Below are 25,490 nucleotides of genomic sequence, written 5' to 3'. Positions count from 1 at the left end.
TTTAAAAGCCGTCGTTATTTTCCAAAACAGTCAAACGTGATAAAAACATACAGTGAGTCAATAGATTTTGTTTAAGTGCCACCGAAAACTAAATTGTTTCAGTGCAAAATATGTGGCAATTGATACGCTCGCGAAAATCGCAAAAAAGGAAGTTTATGCCGAAATTTCCATTAGATTGACCATTTCCAGAAGACCGGTAAGTATTGCTTTACATACTTTTAGCCTTATTTTGGTGTAGCAGGCTATAAACACATCGAAAATTAGATATTTCATATCCACTTTCATTGTGAACTAGGGATGTACTACAAGTATAAGATACCAAGTATCGATATCGACTGCAGCCTAATTTTTTATCAATGTAAATAGTAAATAAAATAAAATGAGTGAATTTCCTGGTGATTTGCATACAACATGACTATAATTATTTCTCCTAATATTTTTAGTGGACAATTATCTATCAGCTGTGCATTAATGGAATGGGCATTATATTATATATTTTTTGAATCTAGTATTACTAGATGATATTACATGTTCTGCCGCCAGAGTGCAGCACTACCGACTCTAGTAAATTCATAGACTAACTTATACATACTCTGCCTTTAACTGTTTTTTGACAAGTTTTCACAGACAATAAATTATGACATTGATGCATCAAGGCGGTTTGTTAACCAGGGCCTACCGGTAAACGCGAAAATCAAAATTTAGTTATCTGCCTCTTTATCGCTCGAATATGCAAGAGTGATAGAGAGGTTGATCAAAATAAATCAATTGTTAAGCTTAGGACTATCTTATGATCCCCGAGAAGATGCATATAACGAAATTTCAATTTTCTTGTTTCGCGGTAGACCCCCAGATTGTGACAGATAGTGGTAGTGGCGCTACGCAGAGTTTTGCGTAATATTCCCTATTATTTAAGATTTTAACCTAAAATATAAGAAAATGTATGTGTGTCTGTTTTAATCATTAAATGTTTTCAGATGCAGGCAGTGGGTCAAATAAGTTGTAAAGGAAGACTTAATTATATTATTCAAGAAAATAATACATAGAAAAAAAAAAACATTTAATCAGGTGAACACACATTTTCCTCTGTTACCTGTGGACCGTCGAACCTTCGGGATGTATTTTAAATTAATTATATTAAAAATTATAAAAAAAAATTTTTTTTATATATTTTTATTTTAACAAATAAATATCGTGTTCATATTTAAGTCCAACCATGTATTAGTCCACTCAAAGATCATTATATATAACATACGATTTAAATATGGACTCGATTCTAACCTGATTTCGAGTACGAAATTCGTTGACAGGGGCCCATGTTTCAACCCTCCCCAATTTATCGATATCGATAAAATAAGTGAGCGTGTAGCATACTACACTATTTAAGTCTGTTATGTGGGTACTATTGCTCTTTGACAGTTGTTTGTCATACATGTTGGTAATGATTGGATAACCAAACATACACACAGACTAATCAAATCGCTAGTATGGAAGTCCCGTCTCTTAAAACGTAGTGATTATATTCTCTTTGGAAAAGACCTCCGAGATGTCATTCAACGAAATGACATTTCTATAGTTCAGTCAAACTGAAAGAAAAATGGAAAGGACGTAAACAGAAAATTACTATAAATTTAAGTAAAATATTATACTCTCTAATCATGAGTACCCGTAATCCAAATACATTGATGAGTGTACCAGACGAACAGTTTGACTATCTATTTAAAATTGTGTTAATCGGAGACTGTGGCACTGGAAAAACATGCATTGTGCAACGATTGAAATCAGGGAATTTTATTGAAAGGCACGGGAATACGATAGGCGTTGACTTTTCTATGAAAACACTAATAGTAGACGGAAAGAAGGTCAAGGTTAGTAAATCTAATTTAATCTTTAAATGTTTCTTTGAATGTTATGTTTTATTATTTTAATTGTTTGTATGTTATTTTATTTAATCTTTGAATGTTATAAAAACGAAGTTATTTGCTGTTTTAGCTGCAAATATGGGATACGGCCGGTCAGGAGCGCTTCAGGACAATCACCCAAAGCTATTATCGTTCCGCAAATGGAGTAATTATTGGTAATTATTTCGATAAAGTAATGACGATCGCATGTCACGCCCATTCATGCATGATGGAATAAACATAACAACATAGTTACTTTTAATTTCAGTGTATGACATTACGAAGCGTTCGACATTCTTATCCCTCCAAAAATGGATTGAGGAGGTGAGACGGTATACATCGTCAAATGTGATAGTGTCGCTGATTGGTAACAAATGTGATTTAGCGGAGCAACGGGAGGTTGAGCCAGATGAACCAAAATCTTTTTGCCGCTATGTGCCAGAGATTATGTTTGTTTTGGAGACATCGGCAAAAGACAACACCAATGTTGAGGACACATTCCGGAGCTTAGCCACAGAATTAAAGGTAACTTTTGTTAACTTAAGGTTAAATTAAATATAATTGTTTTAAAGTTATTAATATAAATTTGCCTCCTTCCTACAAATTAAATGAGATTATGATTTTTCATCAAGTAAATTGATGGTTTACTGAAAAGTTGATTTTGATATCTCTACTCATTTACTGTGCATCCTATCTTACTAATCTTACTGTAGTTGTAACTATTTCTTTTTTATAATGCCACAACACATTTTTTCTGCCATCCTAAATCTAAGAAGCTGCTAAAGTCTTTCAGAATAGAACACTTTATTGGGCATTTAATTAAACGTTTACAATGTTGCAAATATGATCTCCATATTATTAACTATAACCATAAAAACCCATAGTCAGCCCACACAATAGATGAGCAAAAAATTTTCTTTTATGAGTCAATTTAATTTGCAAGTCTGCTATATTGTACTTCAAGGTCTTGTGTTTATTGACCACTAGTCAATAGTGACATACTTTTAGGGTTCTGTAGCTCAAAAGGAAAAAACGGAACCCTTATAGGATCATTCGTGTGTCTGTCTGTCCGTCTGTCACAGCCTATTTTCTCGGAAACTACTGTACCAATTAAGTTGAAATTTGGTACACATATATGTAAATTAGTGACCCAAAGATGAACATGTTTTTTTTTATAATTTTAAACTATAGGTTCAAAGTTATTTAAGAAAATAGCCAAAAAATGACCATTCCCCCCCTTTATCTCCGAAATACTGGGTCTAAAATTTTGAAAAAATACACAAAAGAGTTCTTTACCTGTAGATGACAGGAAAACCTATTAGAAATGTGCAGTCAAGCGTGAGTCGGACTTATGTACGGAACCCTAGAAACGCGAGTCCGACTCGCACTTGGCCGGTTTTTTCTTCTTTATCTCTGTTTGGGTCAAAGATGTTCCACATAAATAGGTATATAACTTGGCAAGGGTAACTTGTCACTAGACTAGAGCATAAATGCAGAGAATCACACTCTTTTTCTTATGCTAGTATTACCGACCCTAAAAAAGGGATGAGTATAGGTTTTTTTTACTGTTACTGACAAAACTTGTATGCCAGATTATAAACATGAAATAAATAATTAAATACATAAGAATAATAGTAGTATTATGTAAGAGACAGAAAATGCCAGTTATCCTAAATTTAGGTTATAAGTAAGTTTGATTAGATACTTACCACACTAAGTATGGAGTCCATTTTGATCCCATACCTTGTATATTTAACTAATCTAGTTAAGTTAATTGCCTTAATTGACTTGTTAAGTTTTTGTGACTAATTGTTGAATTCAATTAGTTTATTAGATCATTAACATTATTGCCAGTTGACATGTATAAACGCTGTATTGTATTGGTATATTTCAGAGGCAACATGACAATAGTGAAGGGCCGCCGGCAGAGTCTGATTCAGTAGTCCTCGGGGAGAGCCACTCCATAAGCAGATGTCAACCTTGTCGCTCCTCTTAGATATATCAGGTATTTTGTAAAAAACCATCGTCACAATCTAGGCTATGTAATTTGATACCGTTGAATATTCAGGCCTCATTTCTAATTATTATTAGTTTCTTGTTTCAAAACTTACTTTTTGGGATTTTAATTCTTCAGATTTTTGTTCATAAAAAAGTTTTAATAGTGCTTCACGTCCATGCACTTAAATAGGTAAATACTAAAACGCGACATTTTTATTGTGTAGTGCTAAAAAATCCAAGTTAGTATATAACACAACAATATAAGTAAAAACAATATACAGTAGAACACCACGCTGCGCGCAATAACGCGTATTGCCGACGTCGGCGAGAAGACTGCTAGGCTCAAATGGGACTGGCCCGGTCACGTCTGCCGCATGCATCCAGACAGATGGGCTAGTGTAGCTACCAAGTGGATGCCAGAAGAAGGGCGCGGACGCGGCAGGCCCAGACGGAGATGGCAGGATGACCTAGACACCTTTCTCAGTAACTGGCCAGAGCAGGCGCTATGTCGGGAGTCGTGGAAGACAAGGGGAGAAGCCTTTGCCCAGCAGTGGGAAACCATAATAGGCTAGCAAAAAAAAGAGAAGATACTGCCAACTGATATTTTGATATATGCTCAGTAATAAAACATAATAAAATGCAATTACTAGGAAGAATTTAACTATCAGTTATATGAGGCTGATTCTTCTGAGAACAATACGTATCAATGACTCTGCGCATAGTGTCATTACTTTCCCAGTAATGTTACTCATTTTCCTGGTACCTGTGGGTTGCTACGTCAGTAATGTTGAGGCCTGATGTTTACATCGTTTTGAGATTCACACACCTTTACAGTATTTGTTTATTCTTCTAATGTGCCTTTAGTCAAGAAATCAGGATAGTTGAAATTGGAGATAGATTTTCTTTAATGAGTTCTTGTACGCTTATCCACTGGACTGCATATGCCTTATTAATGGTATAATTTACTCGAATTTAATTTAGTAAAATACTACATTTGATGATTATTTATATAGAATTGACTAATTTCCTCTTGCATCGTCATTTACATTATATTTGTAAAAATCTGTATTATGACTATCTAGTTTACTACTCTGTATATTTAGGTATTTAAATAAAAGTAAACAAAATTTACCCTCAAATGGCTCCTTAAGAAAACATTACCTACATGATCAAATAATGTAGGTTAAAGTCAGGTTGTTCAGTGACTATTCCAGGCGGTTTTGTAATTGGTCGGTTAACCAATAAATGTTATAACTACCCGAAAATGTACAAATTGTTTGTTTACTTTTTTTTAATACCTAAAGATACAGACTATCCTGTATCAAAAAGTATGGTCGGTAATCCAGCAATTAATCATAGGAAGTGAAGCATAGCAAGTGTTGCACTTCACACTTTCTCAGGGAAAGTAAATTCCAAGCTAATTAGTTTTAGTTAGGTGTTTTATCTAGGCAGCTATAAAACTCGGTTTCCACCGGTTTGCCATTGTTAAGGTGAATCATATCTTAACCCTTTAGTCTGTAATTCTGTAGCGGCAACATACTTGCCAAATTACGGTTCGGATGACTAAAAAGGTACGTCTAATTGTTAATCAAAGGGTTAAAGGTGTGATCTGATGTACAAGTAAGCCAAATTAATATGTTCCGTTTTGCCTACTGATAACTTTGACGTCCTACCATTCAAACACATAAATTATCAATCTAAAAGAGTATATTACATTTAAATAACAATTTGTAATCTCATTTTCTTAATAATATTCTTACTTTATATTTTAAAGTCACTATTTAATTTTTGTTGGTGCTCATAATAATGATCTTATAGTTTGTATAGTGGATGAATTTACGTATACGAGTATGTAGATGGGCTTATTCAGTGGTAAGATTAGAGTTATGATCATAAGTATCATGACCACCATCAGTTTCGATATTGTAAATTATTAGATTATGTAATTATACCACCTAGTCGAGACTGATATAAGCCATATATTATATTAGTATTGATTGTAAACCCAGATTTGTATCCATATTTATTTAACAAGTAAGTAAAATCGTAGAGCATGTAATACTCAGTCCGGATTAATCAAAATTAAACCCTTTTCCATTGTATGAAGACTCATTTTGCTTCAATCTCATGCTTTAACGGATAAGTGTTTTTTTATTACTAATATAATATGCTAAGGATTGCTATAACAGTGTCATGCAAGATGGCGTAACAACATTTTTACGACTTTAAAGAATGTTTTGTATTTTTTGTTCTATTATATGAACTTTGCATATAAAATTTTAATATGAATGATTGTTGGCTTTTTATACATTATCTGAATGTAAACCAGATTAGACCTCGGAGCGGTTAAAATGAAAGATTTTAGAGCTGACGCAAACGGCAGTTTTTGATGCGGTACAGTCGGACATGTCTAACTCATAGGAATCATAGGATGTCATACATACTATGTATGCAAATATGTACTACCTACTTTACTACATCGCTACACCCGTTTTATTGGTTCCGTAGTCAACTAAGAACCCTTATAGTTTCGCCATGCCCGTCGGCCGTGTCTGTTCTTCTATCCGTTCGTGGCTTTATTTCGGGCTATTTGGCGCAAATATACCTATTGGAAGAGTTGTTTTACTGCCCTGTCGATATTAGGTACCTACGTATCAAATGACTGTGCAATGATTGCCTTAGAGCATTTAGCAACTGGAGATGTCATCGCTGTCATTTTCTTTACAAAACAGTCTGCCGATTTTTGCGGGGGAGGGGACGTCAAATGTATTGCTATTTCTACATCATTTGTACGTAATGTATAGTGCATAGTGAAAGTTTTTCGGCAGAGGGGTAAGCTCTTAATGGCCACTCCAGTTATTAAATGCTCTAAGATGATTGCCTAATAGTTACATGCGTGATATGTTGCGTGCGCAAATTGTTAGAACATCGCGCGCATGTGTATCGCCTCTAAAACCGCCGTGCGCGACGGCCCTAAATGTTGTGAAGCATTGCATGTGTTCATATTAAGGCAAATTCAATTAGTAGGTGCTTCTGTAATATATCGGATTAAACGTTTTTATTTAAACAAATATGCGTAAAATAGCCAATTTATTAGGCTAAAGTGCGTCGTTTGTACTTTTGTAAGAACTTCTATGAAATTATGACGTATAAATAACACATGCTCTGTCTGTGCTGTCGAAATTGTTGCAGAGTTATCTTGTTCTAACTTTACGACCTTCGTAGGAAGTAAACACTGAAATTGGCTATGATATTGATTGAAACAAAGATAGAATAGAGTTGCCCTATTGAATAAAAAAATATTTACATTTGAAATCATAATATTCATAATGTTTTTATGAACACTTGTGTATTGTAAATATCTGCCGTAACTTGTCTTTTAATGATCTTTCAGTAAAATAAAATACATTTTGTATTATATAATATTTTTATTAGTTCTAAATGTTAGAGGTCACATGGTTTGCTATCAGCCAGAGAGAGGTCCAAATTTTACATTTATGAGTTTATCTTTTTCTTATAGAAGAAGCAATGTTTTTGAGTTTAAAAAATAAACAGTGTGTGACGTAAGATATAGAGTGAGACAGACTACACTTTAGTCTGTCTTAATTCTTATACAGTACCTATCTGGCTGATGCAGACCATGTAGAAACCCTTTAGATATTTACATGAATCGGAATTGTAGAAGTGTCGTCCAAATATAATATCTAAAATTGCGAGGCGTCATATTGACTTAAAACAGCTACAAAAGTTGGCTATTGTTATTACATTCCTTGTGGTCAATTTTTAGGTTAGACTTCAGTTTCAATATGGACGCCCAGCCATTGCGGGTACTTCCCTATAGTTCCACGATAACCATGATTTGAAAAAATCAACTCTATCCTACTAAGTCCCAATGTCCTTTTAAACGTACAGAATCAGATCGAATTTTGAACTATAATGGAATAAAAGAAGGTTCCAAATTAAAAACTGCTAAAATGACTCTGGAACGTAGGAGGCTATTGAAGATTTCTCAGCATGGAACAATACCAGTCTCAAAACTATCTGACCATGAAGCAGATAGGACATCGGATCTCTCGCTCGCACTTGTGCCGCTAAGTAAGTCGTACATTATGCTATCTCTTTTCTATTACTTCACCAGATTGTTTTGATTCAGGTGGAAGTACCCTAAGATTATTAATATAGTAGAATTAATTAACATTAGTCACGTTGAACAAAATTATGTCGTTTAAAGTAAGCCTTAGGGCCTAAATTTATAGTAATTTGTGACGTCCCACGTGTAAAAGTACCTAATGGCGGTTGGCGCTTAAGCTATTATTAACGCCGCTCCAATACTATTGCGGTGCTATGCGACGTAAGCGCCAGTCGCCATAAGTTACCTTTTCCCGTGGAAAGTCACATTTAGTTGTAAGTCGAATCTCTGTGATTTTGTTTCTCAGTGCATCTATTTTAAGTCTTATTTAGTTGTAATAAGGTCTCTTTTAGTCAATTTTGATTGTATTAACCACTGATAATTAATTAACATAGTTTATGACCCTCATTATGATATGAATAATGAGTATACATATATGTATATCTATTGATTTACTAAAGGCATCCAATCCCACTTATTAAACATTATTTTTAAGATTAATTCAAATTTATTTTCTGTACACGTTTCCACATGAAATAAAAATATTGTTATACACAAGACAATTTTTGACTTGTATATTTCCATTAGAATGTAAAACCTATTATGACGGTCCTAGTTTTACAGCAACAGCTATCTGCGAGAGATATTGCCATCTCACTCTAGCAGCTAGTTGCCTCCTATAAGATAGAGCTGCAAGCACGATGAGTATTGGTATTATGTACCTTGTAGGTTGAGTTTTCTGGCATCATGAATAAGCGACATTTTTAAATGTGACAATAGCGACACAAGAGTTAAATAAAATTGACGCTATGATTCTTAGTATCACTAACGATTATATCCAACTGTTTACTGACAGTAAGCCCTGAAATCCACCCAAATTTCCCCGCCTCCGTGCCCAACCCTCCAAAAGCCCGCACCAGCTGACCATTCTGCTTGAACACCTGCACTCTACAGTTCCCAGAATCCCCTACAAGAATGAAGCCCATCGGATCCACGGCTAGGACCTCAGGCTGTCTGAACTGTCCTTTTCTCTGACCAACAGAACCGAATTCCTTAATCTTACTCTTATCAGCTTTGTTATAAACTTTGACTCTCCTATTTCCACTGTCCAGTACGACAACTCGATCGCTGGTGACGGCCACGCTGGTCGGTGCATTCAGCTCTGTAACTGTCACTTCTTTGGTCTCCAAGTTTTTGGTCGTGTAGACGGTTTGGAGCTTGGTCATGACGCCGATTTGATCGACGAATTTTCCGTCGGGTTGCAGGATCTATTGAAGAAAGAAATTGTTTATGATGTGATTTGATAAATTATGTAATTATGATGGAGAAAATTCAAGTTTTTGGAGTTTAGGAAATTAGATATCGGTAGGTCCACAGAGAAAGAAATTGTCGCGTGAAGCAGCTCAGTTCGGTCTGGAAAGACATGACGTGCCTCATGCACGGTACCCATTTTAACTGAATTTGGCAGTTTGACCCATGTAAAAAACATATTGATATTTATTATAATGATATTTGACGCTTGAGAGGTAAAGATTCTGGACAAAATTTTGACCAAAAACTACTCTTTGCTTCATTCTCTTACCAAGGGCTAAGGAAATTGTTCCTCCTTTGTATTTAACCACCAATTTTATCACAGTTCGTCTTCGGCGAGGTACGACTACACTGCTTTGCACCCGGTGTGGTAGCTCGTTCTGTTTGGACCCGCCTAATCGGACGTGACATAGAGTCTGCTATAGTTATTGGACCCTCCATAGTAATTGGCCACTCTTAACAATAAGACTTCGATTGCCTTTCTTTCTGTTTTGTTAAGAGTAGCCAATAACTCTAGCAGTCATCCTAGTTTTTTTATAAGTGGTAGGTACCTGAACTCGGTCGTTCCCAGTGTCCACCACATACAGCAACTGACTGGCATTGTCTGTTGCGATGCCTTCAGGAGACCGGAACATGCCGACACGACTGCCCTTCTGCCCGATTGAGCGGGCGTACTCTCCTTCCTTCGTAAATACGTGGACACAGTGCTTCCATTTGTCTGGAGAAAAATAAACAGGAATAGTGTATGGGAATTCCCTCGTTTTGAACTAAGGTAAAGATCGATAAGATCCTAATGCAAAAACATGCTGGAATTGCTAACTAAACCGAAGTATGTATGTTTTAAGAGTCGAGTCACAGAGGAATTAAGTTGTCTAATATAAATAGTCCTACATCTGATCCCAAGAAGACGAGGGAAGAATAACAACCCTAAAAAATCTTAACACTTGGGTATCGATATCGATGCCACACATATAAAGATGGTTGTTCCGTGGGCTTATGGTGTTTGGTGGTGTTATTAGGCTTTATAGTTTTACAAAGAGTTCAAAACGTTTACCTGTGACGTAAATCTCCCCCAAGCTCTTCATAAAGGCGATGTGCACGGGACACAGCATCTCGTCACAAGTCAATCTGGTAACTATCTTCGCCTGGGTACGTTCCACGACCAATACGCTGTGGGTGTCCATCCCGCAGACGTAAAGATGGTTGTTCCATGGGCTGATGCCCACGCCGCACGGACGCGCGGTTTTGCGCCAGACGTAGTGTGGGATGAAGCTACGGGATCTGCAAAGGACAATCAAGAGTAAGTTAAGACAAGGAAACCACTAAGCACATATAAACATTTTGGTCACACCTCGCTTTGCTTGTTTCACAAAAACTGGACTATGTGTTTTTCAAGCCTTTTAAAACACAATAGCAAATACTAAGGTGCAGTATATTGTGGAGGTGCAATCAACAGCAGGCGCGAAGAAAATTAAGTAAGTTCTTTTTGTAAGTAGACAGGTACATTTTAAGTTACATGTAGCAAACGAGTTTATTTAGATCAAAGGTACTTACCTAAAGATAGACATCGCATTGTAAAGACCAAGAGATCTAAAAACCTTAGATCGGGAACAAGGAAATTGCACTGACATCTGTCATTTTGATGAGTAGGTAGGTACCCAGTCTAATGAAACGTAGTGGAAAGGCTACACTATTTCTTGAATAATAATGAATATTTTCTTGCATGCGCCCTTTATGTGGTAAAACGGTGGCAATCAATTTGATATTTATAGTATTCGTGTCGTAAACCCCGGCGTTAGCCATTTTAAGGGTAGTAAAATTCTCATTTGTCTATGTTTATAGGTATGCTTCATCTGACCTTTGGGTTAACTCGTCAATAGCTTTTAAGGTAAATATTTGAAGTTATACAAAATGCTAACCGCAGGCAGCGGCTCATCTGATGCGGATAGTCCAGGGGTGTTGCGTCTGAATATAGACTGAGTTTGAGGAGATAGCTCGATGCGATTCTTCTCATAATTTACCTGTAATGTAACGTCAAGCTCTCTTCACTCTCCAACGGATCGTTCTGCCGACCAGCAGCGGGTAGAGGCTCATCTGACTCGGCCTCCAGCGGAGTAGCTGAGTCCATCTCGATGCGGAAGTTCTCTTTGTCGAACACGAATCTTTCTGAGTCCCATTTGGAAACGTCCGAGAGAAGCTGGACGGCGTTCTGATGCAGGTTCATGTAGGTAGATACCTGAGAACCAAGAGAAGTTGTAAGGAGTTTCAAGAGCGTGTTTGAGAGTCTTTATCAATAACTGGGCAGCAATGTAAAGTTTGGAGGTTCTGGACGAGATTAGCTTAGGACCAAGATGAGTGGTGTGCTTGAAGAGAGGCCCATAATATATTATGCTCAGCATTGGACAGAAACTGTTCAGGTGATTTTTATGATATAGGAGGCAAACGAGCAGACGAATCGCCTGATGCTAAGCGATTACCGTCGCGCATGGACACCTGCAACTCCAGAGGGGTTGTCCGTACAGCACTTGCGTTGCGGGCATTTAATAAGATGGGAGTACCTACGCTCTTTTCTTGAATATGTAAAGGCTGAATATGTAAAATCATAATAGTCCTCTTACGAAGTATGTATAGCTATTGAACAGCTAGCTCTCCGTTTGGCAGTTTTATGTACTGTTCTCTCTATTTTAAGCGCAATTCCCACTGCTCTCCCACGCTAAGTATACTTGATCATCAAGAATTACCGTTGAGTTGATGATTTTAGCTATTTTATGCTGTTATTGCGGTGTTAAAGTCAGCAATCGCATTACGCAAATACTTGTGTGACATACGTCACACAAGTGATCAATTACCGACATTTATTTATTTATTTATTTATTTATTAAACTTTACACATAAATTAACAGTATGACACCAAAGCACTTATGTGGTATGTCTTTAAACACTATCAATCCCGATTAAAAGTTAGCGATCTAGAACAGATATTTTTACGAAAACACTTTGCTAACAAGTACCAAAAGTACAGCCAAAAGTGCATAAAAACCTAAGTTAAGTTCAGTACAGCAATTGCCCTTTTTGGCTCAGTAGGGGTAGCTCATAGATTTAATATATAGAGATCCCGTCTCAGCGAGCTGTCACTGTTGCCACTTTTGTTTAGTGTACGATTAACAATGAGGCCCACCTTGCTGTAGCCATGTCGATAAAGTCATATCGATAAACTATCGACATTTCTTGCACTTTTAATTTTACTTCAAAGGTTTAACGATACCTAAAATGAACAAAAACGCTTTTATTCTTTATTGTGGTTATCAGATCACAATTTTATCGTCACGCCCCAGCAGGAAACCAAGGAAAAGTTCAGATATTTAATTAAAATACATAAATACCTACTAAAATATGTGTTCCGCAATAATTGAATTATTTTATTACATTATAATATATTCATTATCCATTAGCATTTCAATTATGTTCATGTTTAACGAAGATATTGAAGCTTCAATTAATCGCTATTTCGTTCCGCTGTGTAGCGTTTATCGATATATAACATGATTAAAATCGACTTTTCACATCCCTAAACGAGCACACATATACGCTTTTACGCACACATACACAGCCTGGGCGCATCAAAAAAGGCAACACTTGATTTGAAGTCCATCTTGTCAACAGTATGGTTATCCTTTTTTGACAAACGGCATTTTTAAAAGAGCGAGGAGAGAGAAATGGTACTAGTTGCTGCGCCGTCAAAGAGAACAGAAAACGTTGGGCCCTTGGGGTAGCTTGATTAAAAACGCATACCGAACGCAACGCCTCAAGTGGACCAGTGTATGTATAATCTCTGCTTATGTATTGTTATTACCGATCTTATAGCTACATTTATACTAGTTCATCCAAGGTTATACGCTCGGTAAGCGGTAATAAAAGCGGTTATTGCGAAACAGGTTGAGCATAATTACGTCAATGGGTCAACAAACCTTCGTTTTTTCCTCCACATGCTCCTTAAGTGACATAGTTTTCTTTGCTACATCCCGGGCCTCTTCCAAAGAGCTCTTAAGGGCTAAAGCTGACATTTCCCCGCATTTTTGAAGTTCCGAAGCTTCCTTGAGTAGCTTGTCTTTGTTTTCGATGATGGCGTTGATTTTTTCGTCTGCAGTGATGACTATTTGTTCTGTTATGCGTTCACAGCGGTCCTTGATTGAGAAAAAAGGATTCGTAAAAATAAAACCAAGCCTAATGAATGAATTACGAGGTAGTTTCAAGTAGGTTTAAGATTTTAAGACCACGTTTTGAAATATAGGTACCTAATAGAGTTAGACCAAGAAAAGTCTGCAACAAATTTGATAGCATCCGCAGTTCATGTGTTATGGTCAATTTCATAGAAGTTTTACGTTTAAAATAACACTTGCACTGCGTGTGCTATCAAAATTGTTGCACACTTTTCTTGCTCTAACTCTATGTACCTAGAGCTTAAATATTGAACAGTAACTCTTTTCCGTGGTATTCGTAGGTTAAATGACTGAATCCTAAATACAAATGGGGAATGATGTATACAATATACATATTTGTAAATGTGACTAGCTATATTATACAGGATGATTCAGGAGACGTATACTCTACCTTGTAATATTCCACTTTGTGTCCCATTCTTTCAGAGGCCGCTTCCAGTTGCTTAAGAATAGATTCCACTTGGGTCCGCATGTCGTCCAAATGCTGAGACCAGCAGACGCGGCAGAAATTCTGAAGGAAACAATAGAAGGTAAATAATATACTTATATATCTATTCGGTCGTCTTATTCGTTTATTCGCTATAGTAGAGACATCTCAGTATTGGTCATTTATTTATTTATTTAATTACGTTCATTTCTTGATTAAGTACTAGATGTTACCTACCTATTGTTACACCCTAATTAAATTCCGTTTGTAAGTAACATTTAACTTATAAAACTCTAAACCGCTCTTGACGTAGTTTTGAGATTTTTGAGCTCTACCATCAACCAATGATTTTAAGTAACTTTGGGCACAGAAACGACAAACTATTAGAACCTAATCTGTAGGTACATATATAGTCCATACTTGTATAAGGATTTCGATATGGAAATATGTACGTACAAAACAGGACCCAGAGATATCACAAAACCTGTCTTACTCGTACTTAACTAGCAAGGAAAATACCTTATCGCACTTTTAAAGTAGGTTATGCCCCTACATTACCTACATGTAGGTAAATGGTTAACTTGTGTGTGTCGATGGCATTTAAAACATTCAGTGCTAGCTGGGTCTAAGTACCACAAATAATAATTACGCGCCTCTTAAGGGGCCCACAGATTACCAGTTTACCGGACGATATCAGCCTGTTAGTTGTTTGGAACCGTCACCTTTTGCGTTTAACTGACAGGCTGATATCGTCCGGCGAACTAGTAATCTGTGTGGGCCCCTTAAGTATCGGTGAAAGTGTTAAACTTGTGATTTGCCGCGAGAATAGTTGATTATTAGGTGGAAACTGCTGAGGATTGTTTAGATAAACATCAGATTGCATGCTCTATTTCAGAAACATGAAATGACCAATGGTGTAAGGTATATAAATCCACATTTTAATTAAACTAGGTACCAAGAATGCATCAATTTATGTCCTATAAGAGGCCCCCCAACTATATTTATTATCTCCGAGAGCTCTGTTATCGCACTGATTTTGTAGAAGACATCACTGCAGACTATCGCTAGTGAACTGATAGCTTACTAATTACCTAATGATAAGATTTATTTAAGAAATATCAAATTGTTTATTAATTTTGTTTACTCGGGAAAGACTGAAACTCGCAATTCCGGGAACAGCCAACCCTCCGTTCTATCAACTGAACAACCCTACAATACTTCTATCGGCAGCGATCTTGATATCCTGAAAATATGCTCCTTAAAGGCCCGCCTAGCTATGTATTCTATTTATCTTTATTTCAAATACTGGAATGTATAAAATTGTACTTACTAGCTTGCAATGTTCACACGCAGTAACATCAATGCTGTCGCACATAGTATGACACTGTGTACACCTCACTCCCGCCGCAAAAAGTTCCACACTCTGCGTTCCTGGCACCAAAGGCGTTTGTGGAGGAGTGGCAACCTTCTCGCTCCCATTGCTGATGCCGACTAGTTGCAGCAGCGAGTCTATGTACAAGTTTGAAGGCAGGTCCCTGATGAAATTCTGGCCTGTGACTTGAATTTTTGTTCGGCAGATTGGGCACTCTAGGATAGGCGAATCTGCAAGGTAGCACCATTTAAGATTTTCTGTTACTATTTATGCAGGCGAGGAATATTTATTCAGGCGTCAACGCGGAAAGTAAATGGACTGTAAGCAGAGTTCATTTGCCAACAAAAGCTCTTGCTATATATGCGTGATGGGTGAGGATGAGCATGCAATCAAATAGTACTTAATTAATCGCAGATTCCTTAACAGTCAAGCAAGGCAAGTCAGTCTAGGCGTTCGTTTATTGACTAAGTTATTTGCGTCTAAAGCTAGATCTTCAAATCCCAACAGGGCATCGAAACAATGCATGATCATGAAGATAAGGGTTTTGGTAGTAGAAATGTGTGAGTATACGCACTTCCGGTGTAGACTGCCAAGCAAGCCATGCAAAATGTGTGTTGGCACGGCAGCATCTTCGGGTTATGAAGCACCTCCAGGCACAACGCGCATTGCACCAACTCCTTGATCCCAGCCGCCGACGCCCTGAGACATCAACCAATTAAACTCAAGAAATAACAACCCATTGCAAGTTGGTACAGTTGGTTCCCCAAGTCCCTAACATAAGTACTTAATTACTTTTCTATAATATGTAATTTATGGCGACGTTGGTACTTAAGTTGGGGCCCCATCAGAAGAGGTATGGATAAATAATCGCATAATTTGGGAAATACTCAGCGCTAGATCTTGTGGGCTTTAAAAGTGCCGGTGCAGGTTGTTTATGTTGTTATATGGCCGGAATATCTTCTTTCTCGGTGACAGCAAAATTAAACATCTTGAAGAATTTCTATGTATATATCTGCAAAGAAATTAAACAATGCCATGCCCAATATTTACAGGGCTAGTGTAAGAGTTAAGTTCCCCATTCCATCAAAAACTTACGATCGTGGCCGCGGCTCCTGACTTTGCGCATATTTGTTCACGGAATTCGATGAGAAAAACTTCACTTCCTGTCCATTAGGTGTCGACGGGGTCTTAGGACTTATGTTACCATCTTTGGCACTCCTAAAGCTTTTCAAAGAGAATAGGGCAGGTTTTTTCTTTATTTTCTCCGCCATTTTGCAAATGAACTGCTTCAATAATTGACAATCGTAAACTGACTCCTTTGAATTAGTGATTACTGATTACTATTATCGCTAATTGTTGTTTCGATTGATATCTTTTGATAATAGGTACGCATAATATACCTAAGGTATTGCTTTGGTAATAATAAATAAAGTGAGATAGAATTATCATTGCCCATAGGTAATTGCTATAGGTATAAACGTTAGTTAGTTAGAACACAGGCATTATCGATTGATAAGATTGCAAATAAGTAAAGATTAGATTATTATATGCAAAGATAACTATAAATGATGACTTCCCTATATTAAGGCATTCGTTTATTTATCTGATAGTAAATTAATTCTAATATCTAATAGAGGATATTTCTTTTTTATTATTAAGAAAAGTTCCTAATCAACCTATTAATTTTAAATTAGTCTAGTAACTTACCTACCTACTTAAGTATACCAATTTAATCTGGGTAAGTGACAAGTGTTTTCATTTAGAATTTTAGATAACTAATCTTGAACATCGCAAATTCTTTATCATAAACAAAAAACTTGACCCCATCCATATATTGCATCTTCAGCCGATTATGATCACAAATGAGGAAGGAAGGATTTTTTCGTTTCTTAAATTTGTCAGCAATATATTTTAAAATAACTCAATTGAGTCAAGTCACATATGCCCAAATATTTTATAATAACATACGTCATTTCTCTACCAATTTCAGATGACCTCTGCTCGAGAAAGTAATCGATGCATGCAGACATTGAGGCTGCCATATTTTAGGGACGGTAACGGTAAAAACAGGTGAACTTAAGTGCAATGTTGCGACGGCATGGCTTCCCGTGGTGCCTGTGGTTTATGACATATTTTTATTCGCGGATTTCTGAACATGAGCTCGTGACCATTGCACATTGTAAATGATGATGACGATGATCCTTCCGGCCGATTTCGGCTATCACGACCACTTCGACTACTAGTTAGTTTGGTTAAAATTAAAACGTGCATGCAAAGTGCGTAATGGAGATACAAAAGACGCGAAAGACAACACACTGCGTGGGAAAAATATGAACTTCAGAGCGAATAGACTCGTGTAGCTGTAAGCTACTTAGATATATACCTACCTAACACTTGTCTTCATATCAATTAATACCATCAATGAGTACTTATATTTCGTGCGAGATAGCCTTTTATGTAGCACCTAATGTGGTTGCTATCAAGAACTAAGTAGAGGTAGGAGGATATATACCTAATGTATGTGTTAATATATATATTTTTTCCTTCAACTTGCATTTCAAAAGTCGGGCTTTAGGGCAACGAATAGACATCAACCACGGCATGGGCACTTTTAAATCCTTATATGAGAGTGAATTGCAAAAAAATTGTACGTAATTAAGCGCAGTTAAGAAGCTGTGATTAGTCTTAACTTACCTAAATGATTCGTTTGTGTTACGAAAATTAACTATGTAAATTGTATTTATTGTACTTAATTCGTACACATATAAGTATATAGCATACGCTAACACACTTTCATGCATCTAACTTAAATAGAAATGGCTTAACTGTGGTAACACAATGGAATCAATTAACTTTAGACTAATTACAGGTGCTTAACTATGTAATTTTTTTTTGCAATTCACTCATATCTTACTTACCTACCGACTAGTCTAGTCTTTATTATAGTAACATAAAGTTGCAGTTAAAATAGTCTCCCTCAGGCCCGCATTCCCTTTCATCAATAACGGATCCGTAGCCTCCGACCTCTGAACCAAGTCTAGCTCGCAGGGATTTACCTTTTTGGGACGACGCTATTTATAAGTCCAGTATTTTTAAGATAAGGAAATAAGTACTACTAATATCGTTTAAAACGTATCCCGCTATCTTCGCTGATGCGCACTGCACATTCGGTTAATAATAATCCTATTATGGCCGCAATTGCTACCTCTAAATCCTTCACTGATTGTCGTGTCTGTATAAGATTAAGTCTTTGATATGTCTAATGAACCAAAAGAAGACTACATACCGTAAAATGGGGTGAGTAGGATTCGCGGGGAGAGTTGGGTTACGAATGGGGAGAGAAGGGATGAAAGGGGGGTGAGATGGGATTTTAAGGCTACTGCATTACAATTTAAAATGGAGCTATACTCATACTCATAATAAAAAAAAAAACGATCCAACAATCTTCCAAAATCACCTTTGTATGAAAACCCAACTCACCCCAAATACGAGGGACTACGGGGTGAGGTGGGATTTCTTGTTTATCGTCAAAGTTATGAAATGGAACTACCCAAAATAAAATAAAAACTAAAATACAAACGTCCGGAACACTTATTATATACACCATTCAGTTTGCATATGTAAAAAAAAAATGTTATCGCTGTTTGAATGTCAGTTTTGCACCTACTCACCCCATTTACGGTACCTATTAATAATAGGTATATTATCTCCCTTACTGTTCAACATATACACGGAGTATATCATGCGGATAGTTCTCGAAGATTGGAACAAGGGAATATCCGTGGGAGGCCGGAAAATATCGAATCTAAGATACGCAGACGATACGACCCTCCTAGCGTCAACCAAAAGCGAAATCGAGACTCTACTCCGACGCCTAGAGACCACAGCGCTGGATTTTGGACTGGCAATCAATCGCGACAAAACCAAAATGTTGATCATAGACCGTGCCAATTGTTATTGGCCAACCAGACGTCCAAAATATAGCAGGATGCGAAGTCGTTAGTAGCTACGTATACCTAGGCTCCACGATCACCAACACCGGAGGTTGCGAAGATGAGATTCGGAGACGTTGCGCCGTGACTAGATCCTCGGTCGAAAAACTCACAAAGATTTGGAAGGACCGCAGAATAACCAGAAACACAAAGGTTCGGCTGATGAGATGCCTGGTGTTTCCAATCTTTCTATACGGAGCTGAGACGTGGACGCTGAGGATGCAAGACCGTCGCAAGATTGACGCGCTGGAAATGTGGTGTTGGAGACGCTTGCTCAGAATCCCATGGACTGCACACCGCACCAACGCTTCGATTCTGAAAGAGCTTAATATCAAAGAGAGATTGTCGTCGACTGTGCAATTGCGAATCCTCAAACTCTTTGGACACATCACTCGTAACGAGGACTCCATGGAACGCTTGGTAGTGCAAGGGAGAGTCGAAGGCAAAAGATCTCGTGGCCGCTCCCCAACACGATGGACAGACCTCATTAAGTCCATCACAGGAAATTCAGTCAACGATTGCTCCCACTCCACCAAAAACAGAGCCACATGGCGACGGATCGCAAGAGCTGCGGTGGCGCAGAAATCGACCGTGACATGACCACGACCACTCTGTCAAGAGTGCACGACTAAGAAGAAGATTTGATTGGATAATGTTTAGCAAAGATGTGTCAACGCACTTTAATTTTGCAATAATATGTCAACTTTAAGTGTAAATTTTAATGAGTTGACATCTTATTGCAGAATAATGTGGGTAGACACATTATTGCTTAACAGCATCCTTGTAACGTTAGGTGGATCCCTAATACAGGGTGATTCAGGAGACGTGAGCAGGCGGCGTAGCACGGTCGCGTTTTTATCCCTTGTCACCATGCCTGTCACGTTCTAACAAGTATGTAAGTGCGAAAGGGACGCGCATAGTGATAGACGATAAAAATGGAACCGTGCTGCGCCCGCAGGACTAACACTGCGCATTTCGTAAATTATAAGCAACTGTTTCGTATCAGTATTAGTGAGGTTAACGTTAATTTTCTAGTCGTATTGAAAAAACAAGTTATTAATTAATTTACGACATGCATGGTCACCCTAAAATTAGAATACTAAACTACCGATATTCTGTGTCAAATTGAATGTCATCACTGTCATCACGGTCTGGTTACTTTTGAAAACTCGTATCTCACTCAAGTATGACAGTTTTTTGTTCGTAATCAAAATGCTGTCATTACGGTTAAAGATGTTTTATGTTTATTAATTAGGTCTTGTAGGGTGACCATGATTGTAGAGAATTAAATTTGCCCTCACCAAAAAGTTACTAAATCGGAAAAAGTGTGGTTGTTTCACCTAAATACGACGGTGATTGATCAATTATCAGTTACTGAGTGTGCACGATTAGTCCTGCTCACGTCTCATGAATCACCCTGTATAGCATGTCTAACTCCAATCTCACCGAGACCAGATCGTCTAACCAAGAAGATGTCAATTGTTGATAGAAAACGACAATCGAAATTTACATAATGTATGAAAACAGTCACGTGACTTTTCGTAGCATCTCTCATCGCGATACATTTTTAGGGTTCCGTACCCAAAGGGTAAAACGGGACCCTATTAACTAAGACTCCGTTGTCCGTGTGTCCGTCCGGCCGTCCGTCTGACTGTCACCAGGCTGTATCTCATGAACCGTGATGAGCAGTTGAATTTTTTTTACAGATGATGTATTTCTATTGTCGCTATCATGGTCTAATAAAACATGGTCTTCTATTCTCAGAGTGACACGGGCCTACGTCACAATAACATTGCCACTTTATTTCAACATAACATGTTACATGGGTACATTATAGCTATGGTGAATAAGTTAAAATATTTCTTTATAATTTTATAATTTTCATTTATAATGTATTTTATCTTAAATTTTACAATAACACGTCATTTTTAATTATTCGTTAGCAATATCTTCCGATTCACGAAAGAAATTTCAGACGTTCGGGTTATTCTGTTTACATTACTGGCAACACAGGATAGCGCTGTCACATTTGACAATTCGGATCTAGATAACTTCATGCCCTGACCGTCATCCTTGTTGAACGCGTGTTAATTGTTATTTCCTTCTCGCTCAGTGTCAGCAGTCGCAGTGTTTTCCAAACTTTTCACGTCGTAAGCTTGGTAATTAATGTGTAACTGTGAATTAGTTTTTTAAACGTTTGTCTTGTATCTATACATATAATAAAGCTGAAGACGGTCGAAAGTCTGTACATGGAAGATATTTGAAAAAAAGTTGGCTGGGGATACTTAGAATCGATAACGGAACACGTTCCAAAAGTTTTTAGAATTTTTGTCTGTTTATCTGTTTATCTGTTTATCTGTTTATCTGTTTGTCTGTTTATTTGAACGCGCATCACGTGAAAACGGCTGAACGGATTTTGATGAAAACTTTACTAATCTGTCGAGAAAATCCCCGGCCAGGTTATAGGCTATAAAAATTCAACCCCTAAAAGGGGGGGTAGCCACAACAATCGATTGACTTAAGTTTGCCCCTGAATCGTATGGCGCTACTTAAATAGGAAGGAGAGGCAAACTTTTTTCAAATATGTGCACCCTGGTAAACTAACAGATGGCGCTGAATTTAATACGATGTGACATAAATAAGTCACCGAGGAAGGATTTTGCCAAATTAACTCTAAGTTTAAGAAGACCCCTTTTCTAAAATTTCAATTAATCGTACGGATATCAACAAATTTAATTGAATAATTGTGTTGATTTAATAATACAACAAAATTAAACGACAGTAAATTAATTGCCCCTCATTGCACAAATGCACAGTGCCATCTTTTGGGGAGCTGTGTAAACATTAAGTAACCAAGAAAACTAAAAATGGGTTTACACAGTTGCGAAGTGGTAAAAAAACACACACATATCAACACGCGTATAATTGCATAAAATTATTTATTTTCTCCGTGGTGAATTATACCTAATCGTAATTATATCGCATCCATATCAAATCCATATTCATACTTATCGCCTCCTTAAGCACTTAATAATGGCCACGAAGGTGGGTACTTTGAAAAAAAAACATTGATCTCTGTCATTTGCAGTGCCGGATTAACCCTTTTAAGCAAAATAAGCACTTGCTTAGGGCACCATGTCTAGGGGGCAACAAAAATTATCGAAAAATATCGCGTTTTCAATAACTTTGTAACATATGATAAAGGTGACATTCTATTTTCGTGATATAATGATGTGACTGCTTTTCACACTAAAAGTAAAAATGTACAACTGTCTATCGAATTGCGTTTTTTTATACCTATCGAAAAATTGTCGCGCTCGCTTCGCTCGCGTTTTCAATAACTTTCTAAGATATGATAAAGGTGACATTCGGGTGGCGACTGCAGCAGCATTAGTCTGTTGCAACGGTACTGCTGTAGCACTGTCAATTTTCGTGATAAAATGATGTGACTGATTTCCATACTAAAAGTAAAAATGTACAACTATCTATCAAATTGCGTTTTTATATCGAAAAAATTTCGCGCTCGCTTCGCTCGCGTTTTCAATTACTTTCTAAGATATGGCGACTGCAGCAGCATTACTCTGTTGCAACGTTACTGCTGCAGCACTGTCAATTTTCGTGATAAAATGATGTGACTGATTTCCATACTAAAACTAAAAATGTACAACTGTCTATCAAATTGCGTTTTTATATCGAAAAAATTTCGCGCTCGCTTCGCTCGCGTTTATTTAACATTCCAAGATATGATAAAAGTGACATTCGGGTGGCGACTGCAGCAGCATTACTCTGTTGCAACGTTACTGCTGCAGCACTGTCAATTTTCCTAATAAACTAATTTCAATTCTCAGCTGTAATGCGACAATGAACGTCACTCAACTTACCAAATAAATTCAATGTAATCTCGATGACCCTGGGAGAGTGGGCACCATGGTCTAGAAATGCTTAGGGCATCAAAATATCTTAATCCGGCACTGGTCGTTTGCGGAGTCAAACGATTTGGGACTCATGCATTACCATGCCTTCCAGAAAAAAATCCAATCATTCGCGAAAGTCTCGCAACGCATTGAGGTTACAAGGGGCACGTGGTCTTCCTCAGGAGTGTGAAGAAGATCACGTAGAGTGGCGCTCTAGCCAGGCAGGCCGCTTCGCTTTCGGTCGCGCGCGTATACTTTACTGTATCGTCCGATATACATCTACTACTCTGTCGTTTAAATCACGTGTAAAATTTGAATAAGGGCGAACAAAACTATTGATTTTGGAGTGTAGTTTTATTTAGTGGTACCTACCTAATTGTAAAATATTTTATCTGGACTGCAGTCCTCTAGCATATCCATCTGTCAACTTTACTTCAAGTTCCGCCTCCAGGGGAGAGGGAGAGAAATTAGGATTAGAAATTAGCCGCTTACTGACACAGACCAAATTCCACGCGGGCGGAGCCGCGGGCACAGCTAGTAGATAAATAAAGTTTAATTTAATACATTAGATTTGTTTTATTTTACTATGTTTCTACATGAATAACTTAAAATTAATGCCGTTAAAATAATTTTCACCGTTGGTTAAAATTCTCCCACATTTTAAAGTTTGAGAACCTGTGTAAACAGCATGATGACGTAGGCCTGTGTCAGTTAGGTCATACGCGAATCTCGGAATAGAGTACCAGGCGGAGTATATTATTATACCATGGTCGCTATAACAATAAATACTAAAAATAGAATATAATAAATATTTAAGTGGGGCGTCCATACAACAAACGTGATTTTTTTGCCGTTTTTTGCGTAATGGTACGGAACCCTTCGTGCGCGAGTCCGACTCGCACTTGGCCGGTTTTTGTTTCTTTTAGTTTGTCGTACGTTTGTCGATGTACGAATTGTCATCTTAGTTAGGCCCTCAGATTCGCCTTAGGTACCTACAGTTACTTACAATGTCTCGTAGACTCAAAACAAAACACAATCTTGATCACAACACACATCGATCACGCGTATAAAAAAAGAAAATGAAATTACTCTCTTAATAGGATATTAAGCAGGCGAGTCACATTTATAATCGCGAACGCACAGATCTTGTCTCATGCGAAATGTTCGCGAAATTAGACAATGTGCACTTTTAACCCTTCGCACAAGACTCGAATGCGTAACAACTGTTTTATGTGTAGGTAGCGTTTTATCACAGTGGAAGTAGGTCCATTCCATCAGTAGGTCATTTCCATTGTTTTTGACAGTTGGTAATAAATAAATAAATCTTATAGGACATTATTACACAAATTGACTAAGTCCCACAGTAAGCTCAATAAGGCTTGTGTTGTGGGTACTTAGACAACGATATATATAATATATACATATTTACAAATACCTAAATACATAGAAAACACCCATGACTCAGGAACAAATAGCTGTGTTCATCACACAAATAAATGCCCTTACCGGGATTCGAAGCTGGTAATGTTATAAATGTTCTGAAATATCTACTTGGGCACAGATTTTCTATGAACACTGCATTGCGAATAGTTTTGTGTAATCCCCCATGATTAAATTAGGTACCTACCGAGATTTGCTTTCTAGTCCATATTTTTTGATGTTCATGTTCAATGGCCAGTTGCTCAAATGCTAACATCGGAGATGAATGCAAGTTTTGACACAATTTGAGTTCTTTAAGCTACTGAGTAGGTATGACTCGCTGTATAAACGCGATACAAAAAAACATAGAAATCTGTCCTCGTAATTTCTACAGTTTCCTTAATCTGCTCATTTTATATCTCAATATGAAACGTGACTTTATTTCACAATAAAAATATTTTGAGGTCACATTCACGATAACTACGAGTAGGTATACCTACCCGCTAACTGAGATTTTTGAGGATATCGCCAAAATATTGACATCATTAAACAATTAATAATTAGACAGATATTTTCTTGTATGCAGATAAAATGTATTGTAAAGCCATAACTATAATTTAAAAAATATGTCGTAATAAATATATTACAATACCTACAGCCTGGCAAAAAAGAGTAGAAATTAAAAAGTGGCAACACTGTAGTGTCGTCCCGTTCTCTTATATATATTGATTTGAAAGGGACGACACTACAGTGTTGCCACTTTTTAATTTCTACTCTTTTTTGCCAGGCTGTAGTTAGGTTTCAGTT

At 37.2% G+C, this 25,490-nt stretch overlaps 3 protein-coding genes across 3 annotated transcripts in view; 1 reads left to right on the top strand and 2 right to left on the bottom strand.

The window, feature by feature from the left end:
* Positions 1–1,580: 1,580 nt before the first annotated feature.
* Positions 1,581–3,996, top strand: LOC134798155 (ras-related protein Rab-43). The gene is made up of 4 exons (XM_063770496.1): positions 1,581–1,868; positions 1,993–2,077; positions 2,170–2,426; positions 3,796–3,996. The coding sequence occupies exons 1-4, from the start codon at positions 1,659–1,661 to the stop codon at positions 3,895–3,897; spliced, it is 654 nt and encodes a 217-aa protein (XP_063626566.1). The 5' UTR covers positions 1,581–1,658; the 3' UTR covers positions 3,898–3,996.
* Positions 3,997–4,766: 770 nt separating this feature from the next.
* Positions 4,767–25,490, bottom strand: part of LOC134798156 (uncharacterized) — a 199,567-nt gene continuing 178,843 nt past the window's right edge. Inside the window, exon 4 of the mRNA XM_063770497.1 lies at positions 4,767–5,215. The gene's annotated coding sequence lies outside the window, so the exon portion shown is untranslated. The remainder of the gene's footprint in view (positions 5,216–25,490) is intronic.
* Positions 8,711–16,716, bottom strand: LOC134798145 (tripartite motif-containing protein 2-like). The gene is made up of 9 exons (XM_063770484.1): positions 16,454–16,716; positions 15,933–16,057; positions 15,317–15,588; positions 13,951–14,070; positions 13,308–13,523; positions 11,361–11,575; positions 10,394–10,620; positions 9,891–10,057; positions 8,711–9,296 (listed from the first exon to the last, which is right to left on the bottom strand). The coding sequence occupies exons 1-9, from the start codon at positions 16,627–16,629 to the stop codon at positions 8,820–8,822; spliced, it is 1,995 nt and encodes a 664-aa protein (XP_063626554.1). The 5' UTR covers positions 16,630–16,716; the 3' UTR covers positions 8,711–8,819.

This window comes from Cydia splendana, chromosome 16, assembly GCF_910591565.1.
Source record: "Cydia splendana chromosome 16, ilCydSple1.2, whole genome shotgun sequence".
Classification (NCBI taxonomy): Eukaryota; Metazoa; Arthropoda; class Insecta; order Lepidoptera; family Tortricidae; genus Cydia; species Cydia splendana.
The sequence above is the reverse complement of the archived record's forward strand: the minus strand, read 5'-3'. Positions and strand labels throughout refer to the sequence as shown.

Bases quoted from the DNA above. Each gene is read 5' to 3' on its own strand.
- LOC134798155 (XM_063770496.1), top strand. From the start codon at position 1,659: ATGAGTACCCGTAATCCAAATACATTGATGAGTGTACCAGACGAACAG. The intron at 2,078-2,169 runs GTAATTATTTCG...TTTTAATTTCAG, and splicing joins CGCAAATGGAGTAATTATTG to TGTATGACATTACGAAGCGT. The intron at 2,427-3,795 runs GTAACTTTTGTT...GGTATATTTCAG, and splicing joins GCTTAGCCACAGAATTAAAG to AGGCAACATGACAATAGTGA.
- LOC134798145 (XM_063770484.1), bottom strand. From the start codon at position 16,629: ATGGCGGAGAAAATAAAGAAAAAACCTGCCCTATTCTCTTTGAAAAGC. The intron at 14,071-15,316 runs GTAAGTACAATT...TGTTTCCTTCAG, and splicing joins CGTGTGAACATTGCAAGCTA to AATTTCTGCCGCGTCTGCTG. The intron at 9,297-9,890 runs GTACCTACCACT...TTTCTTCAATAG, and splicing joins CTGGGAACGACCGAGTTCAG to ATCCTGCAACCCGACGGAAA.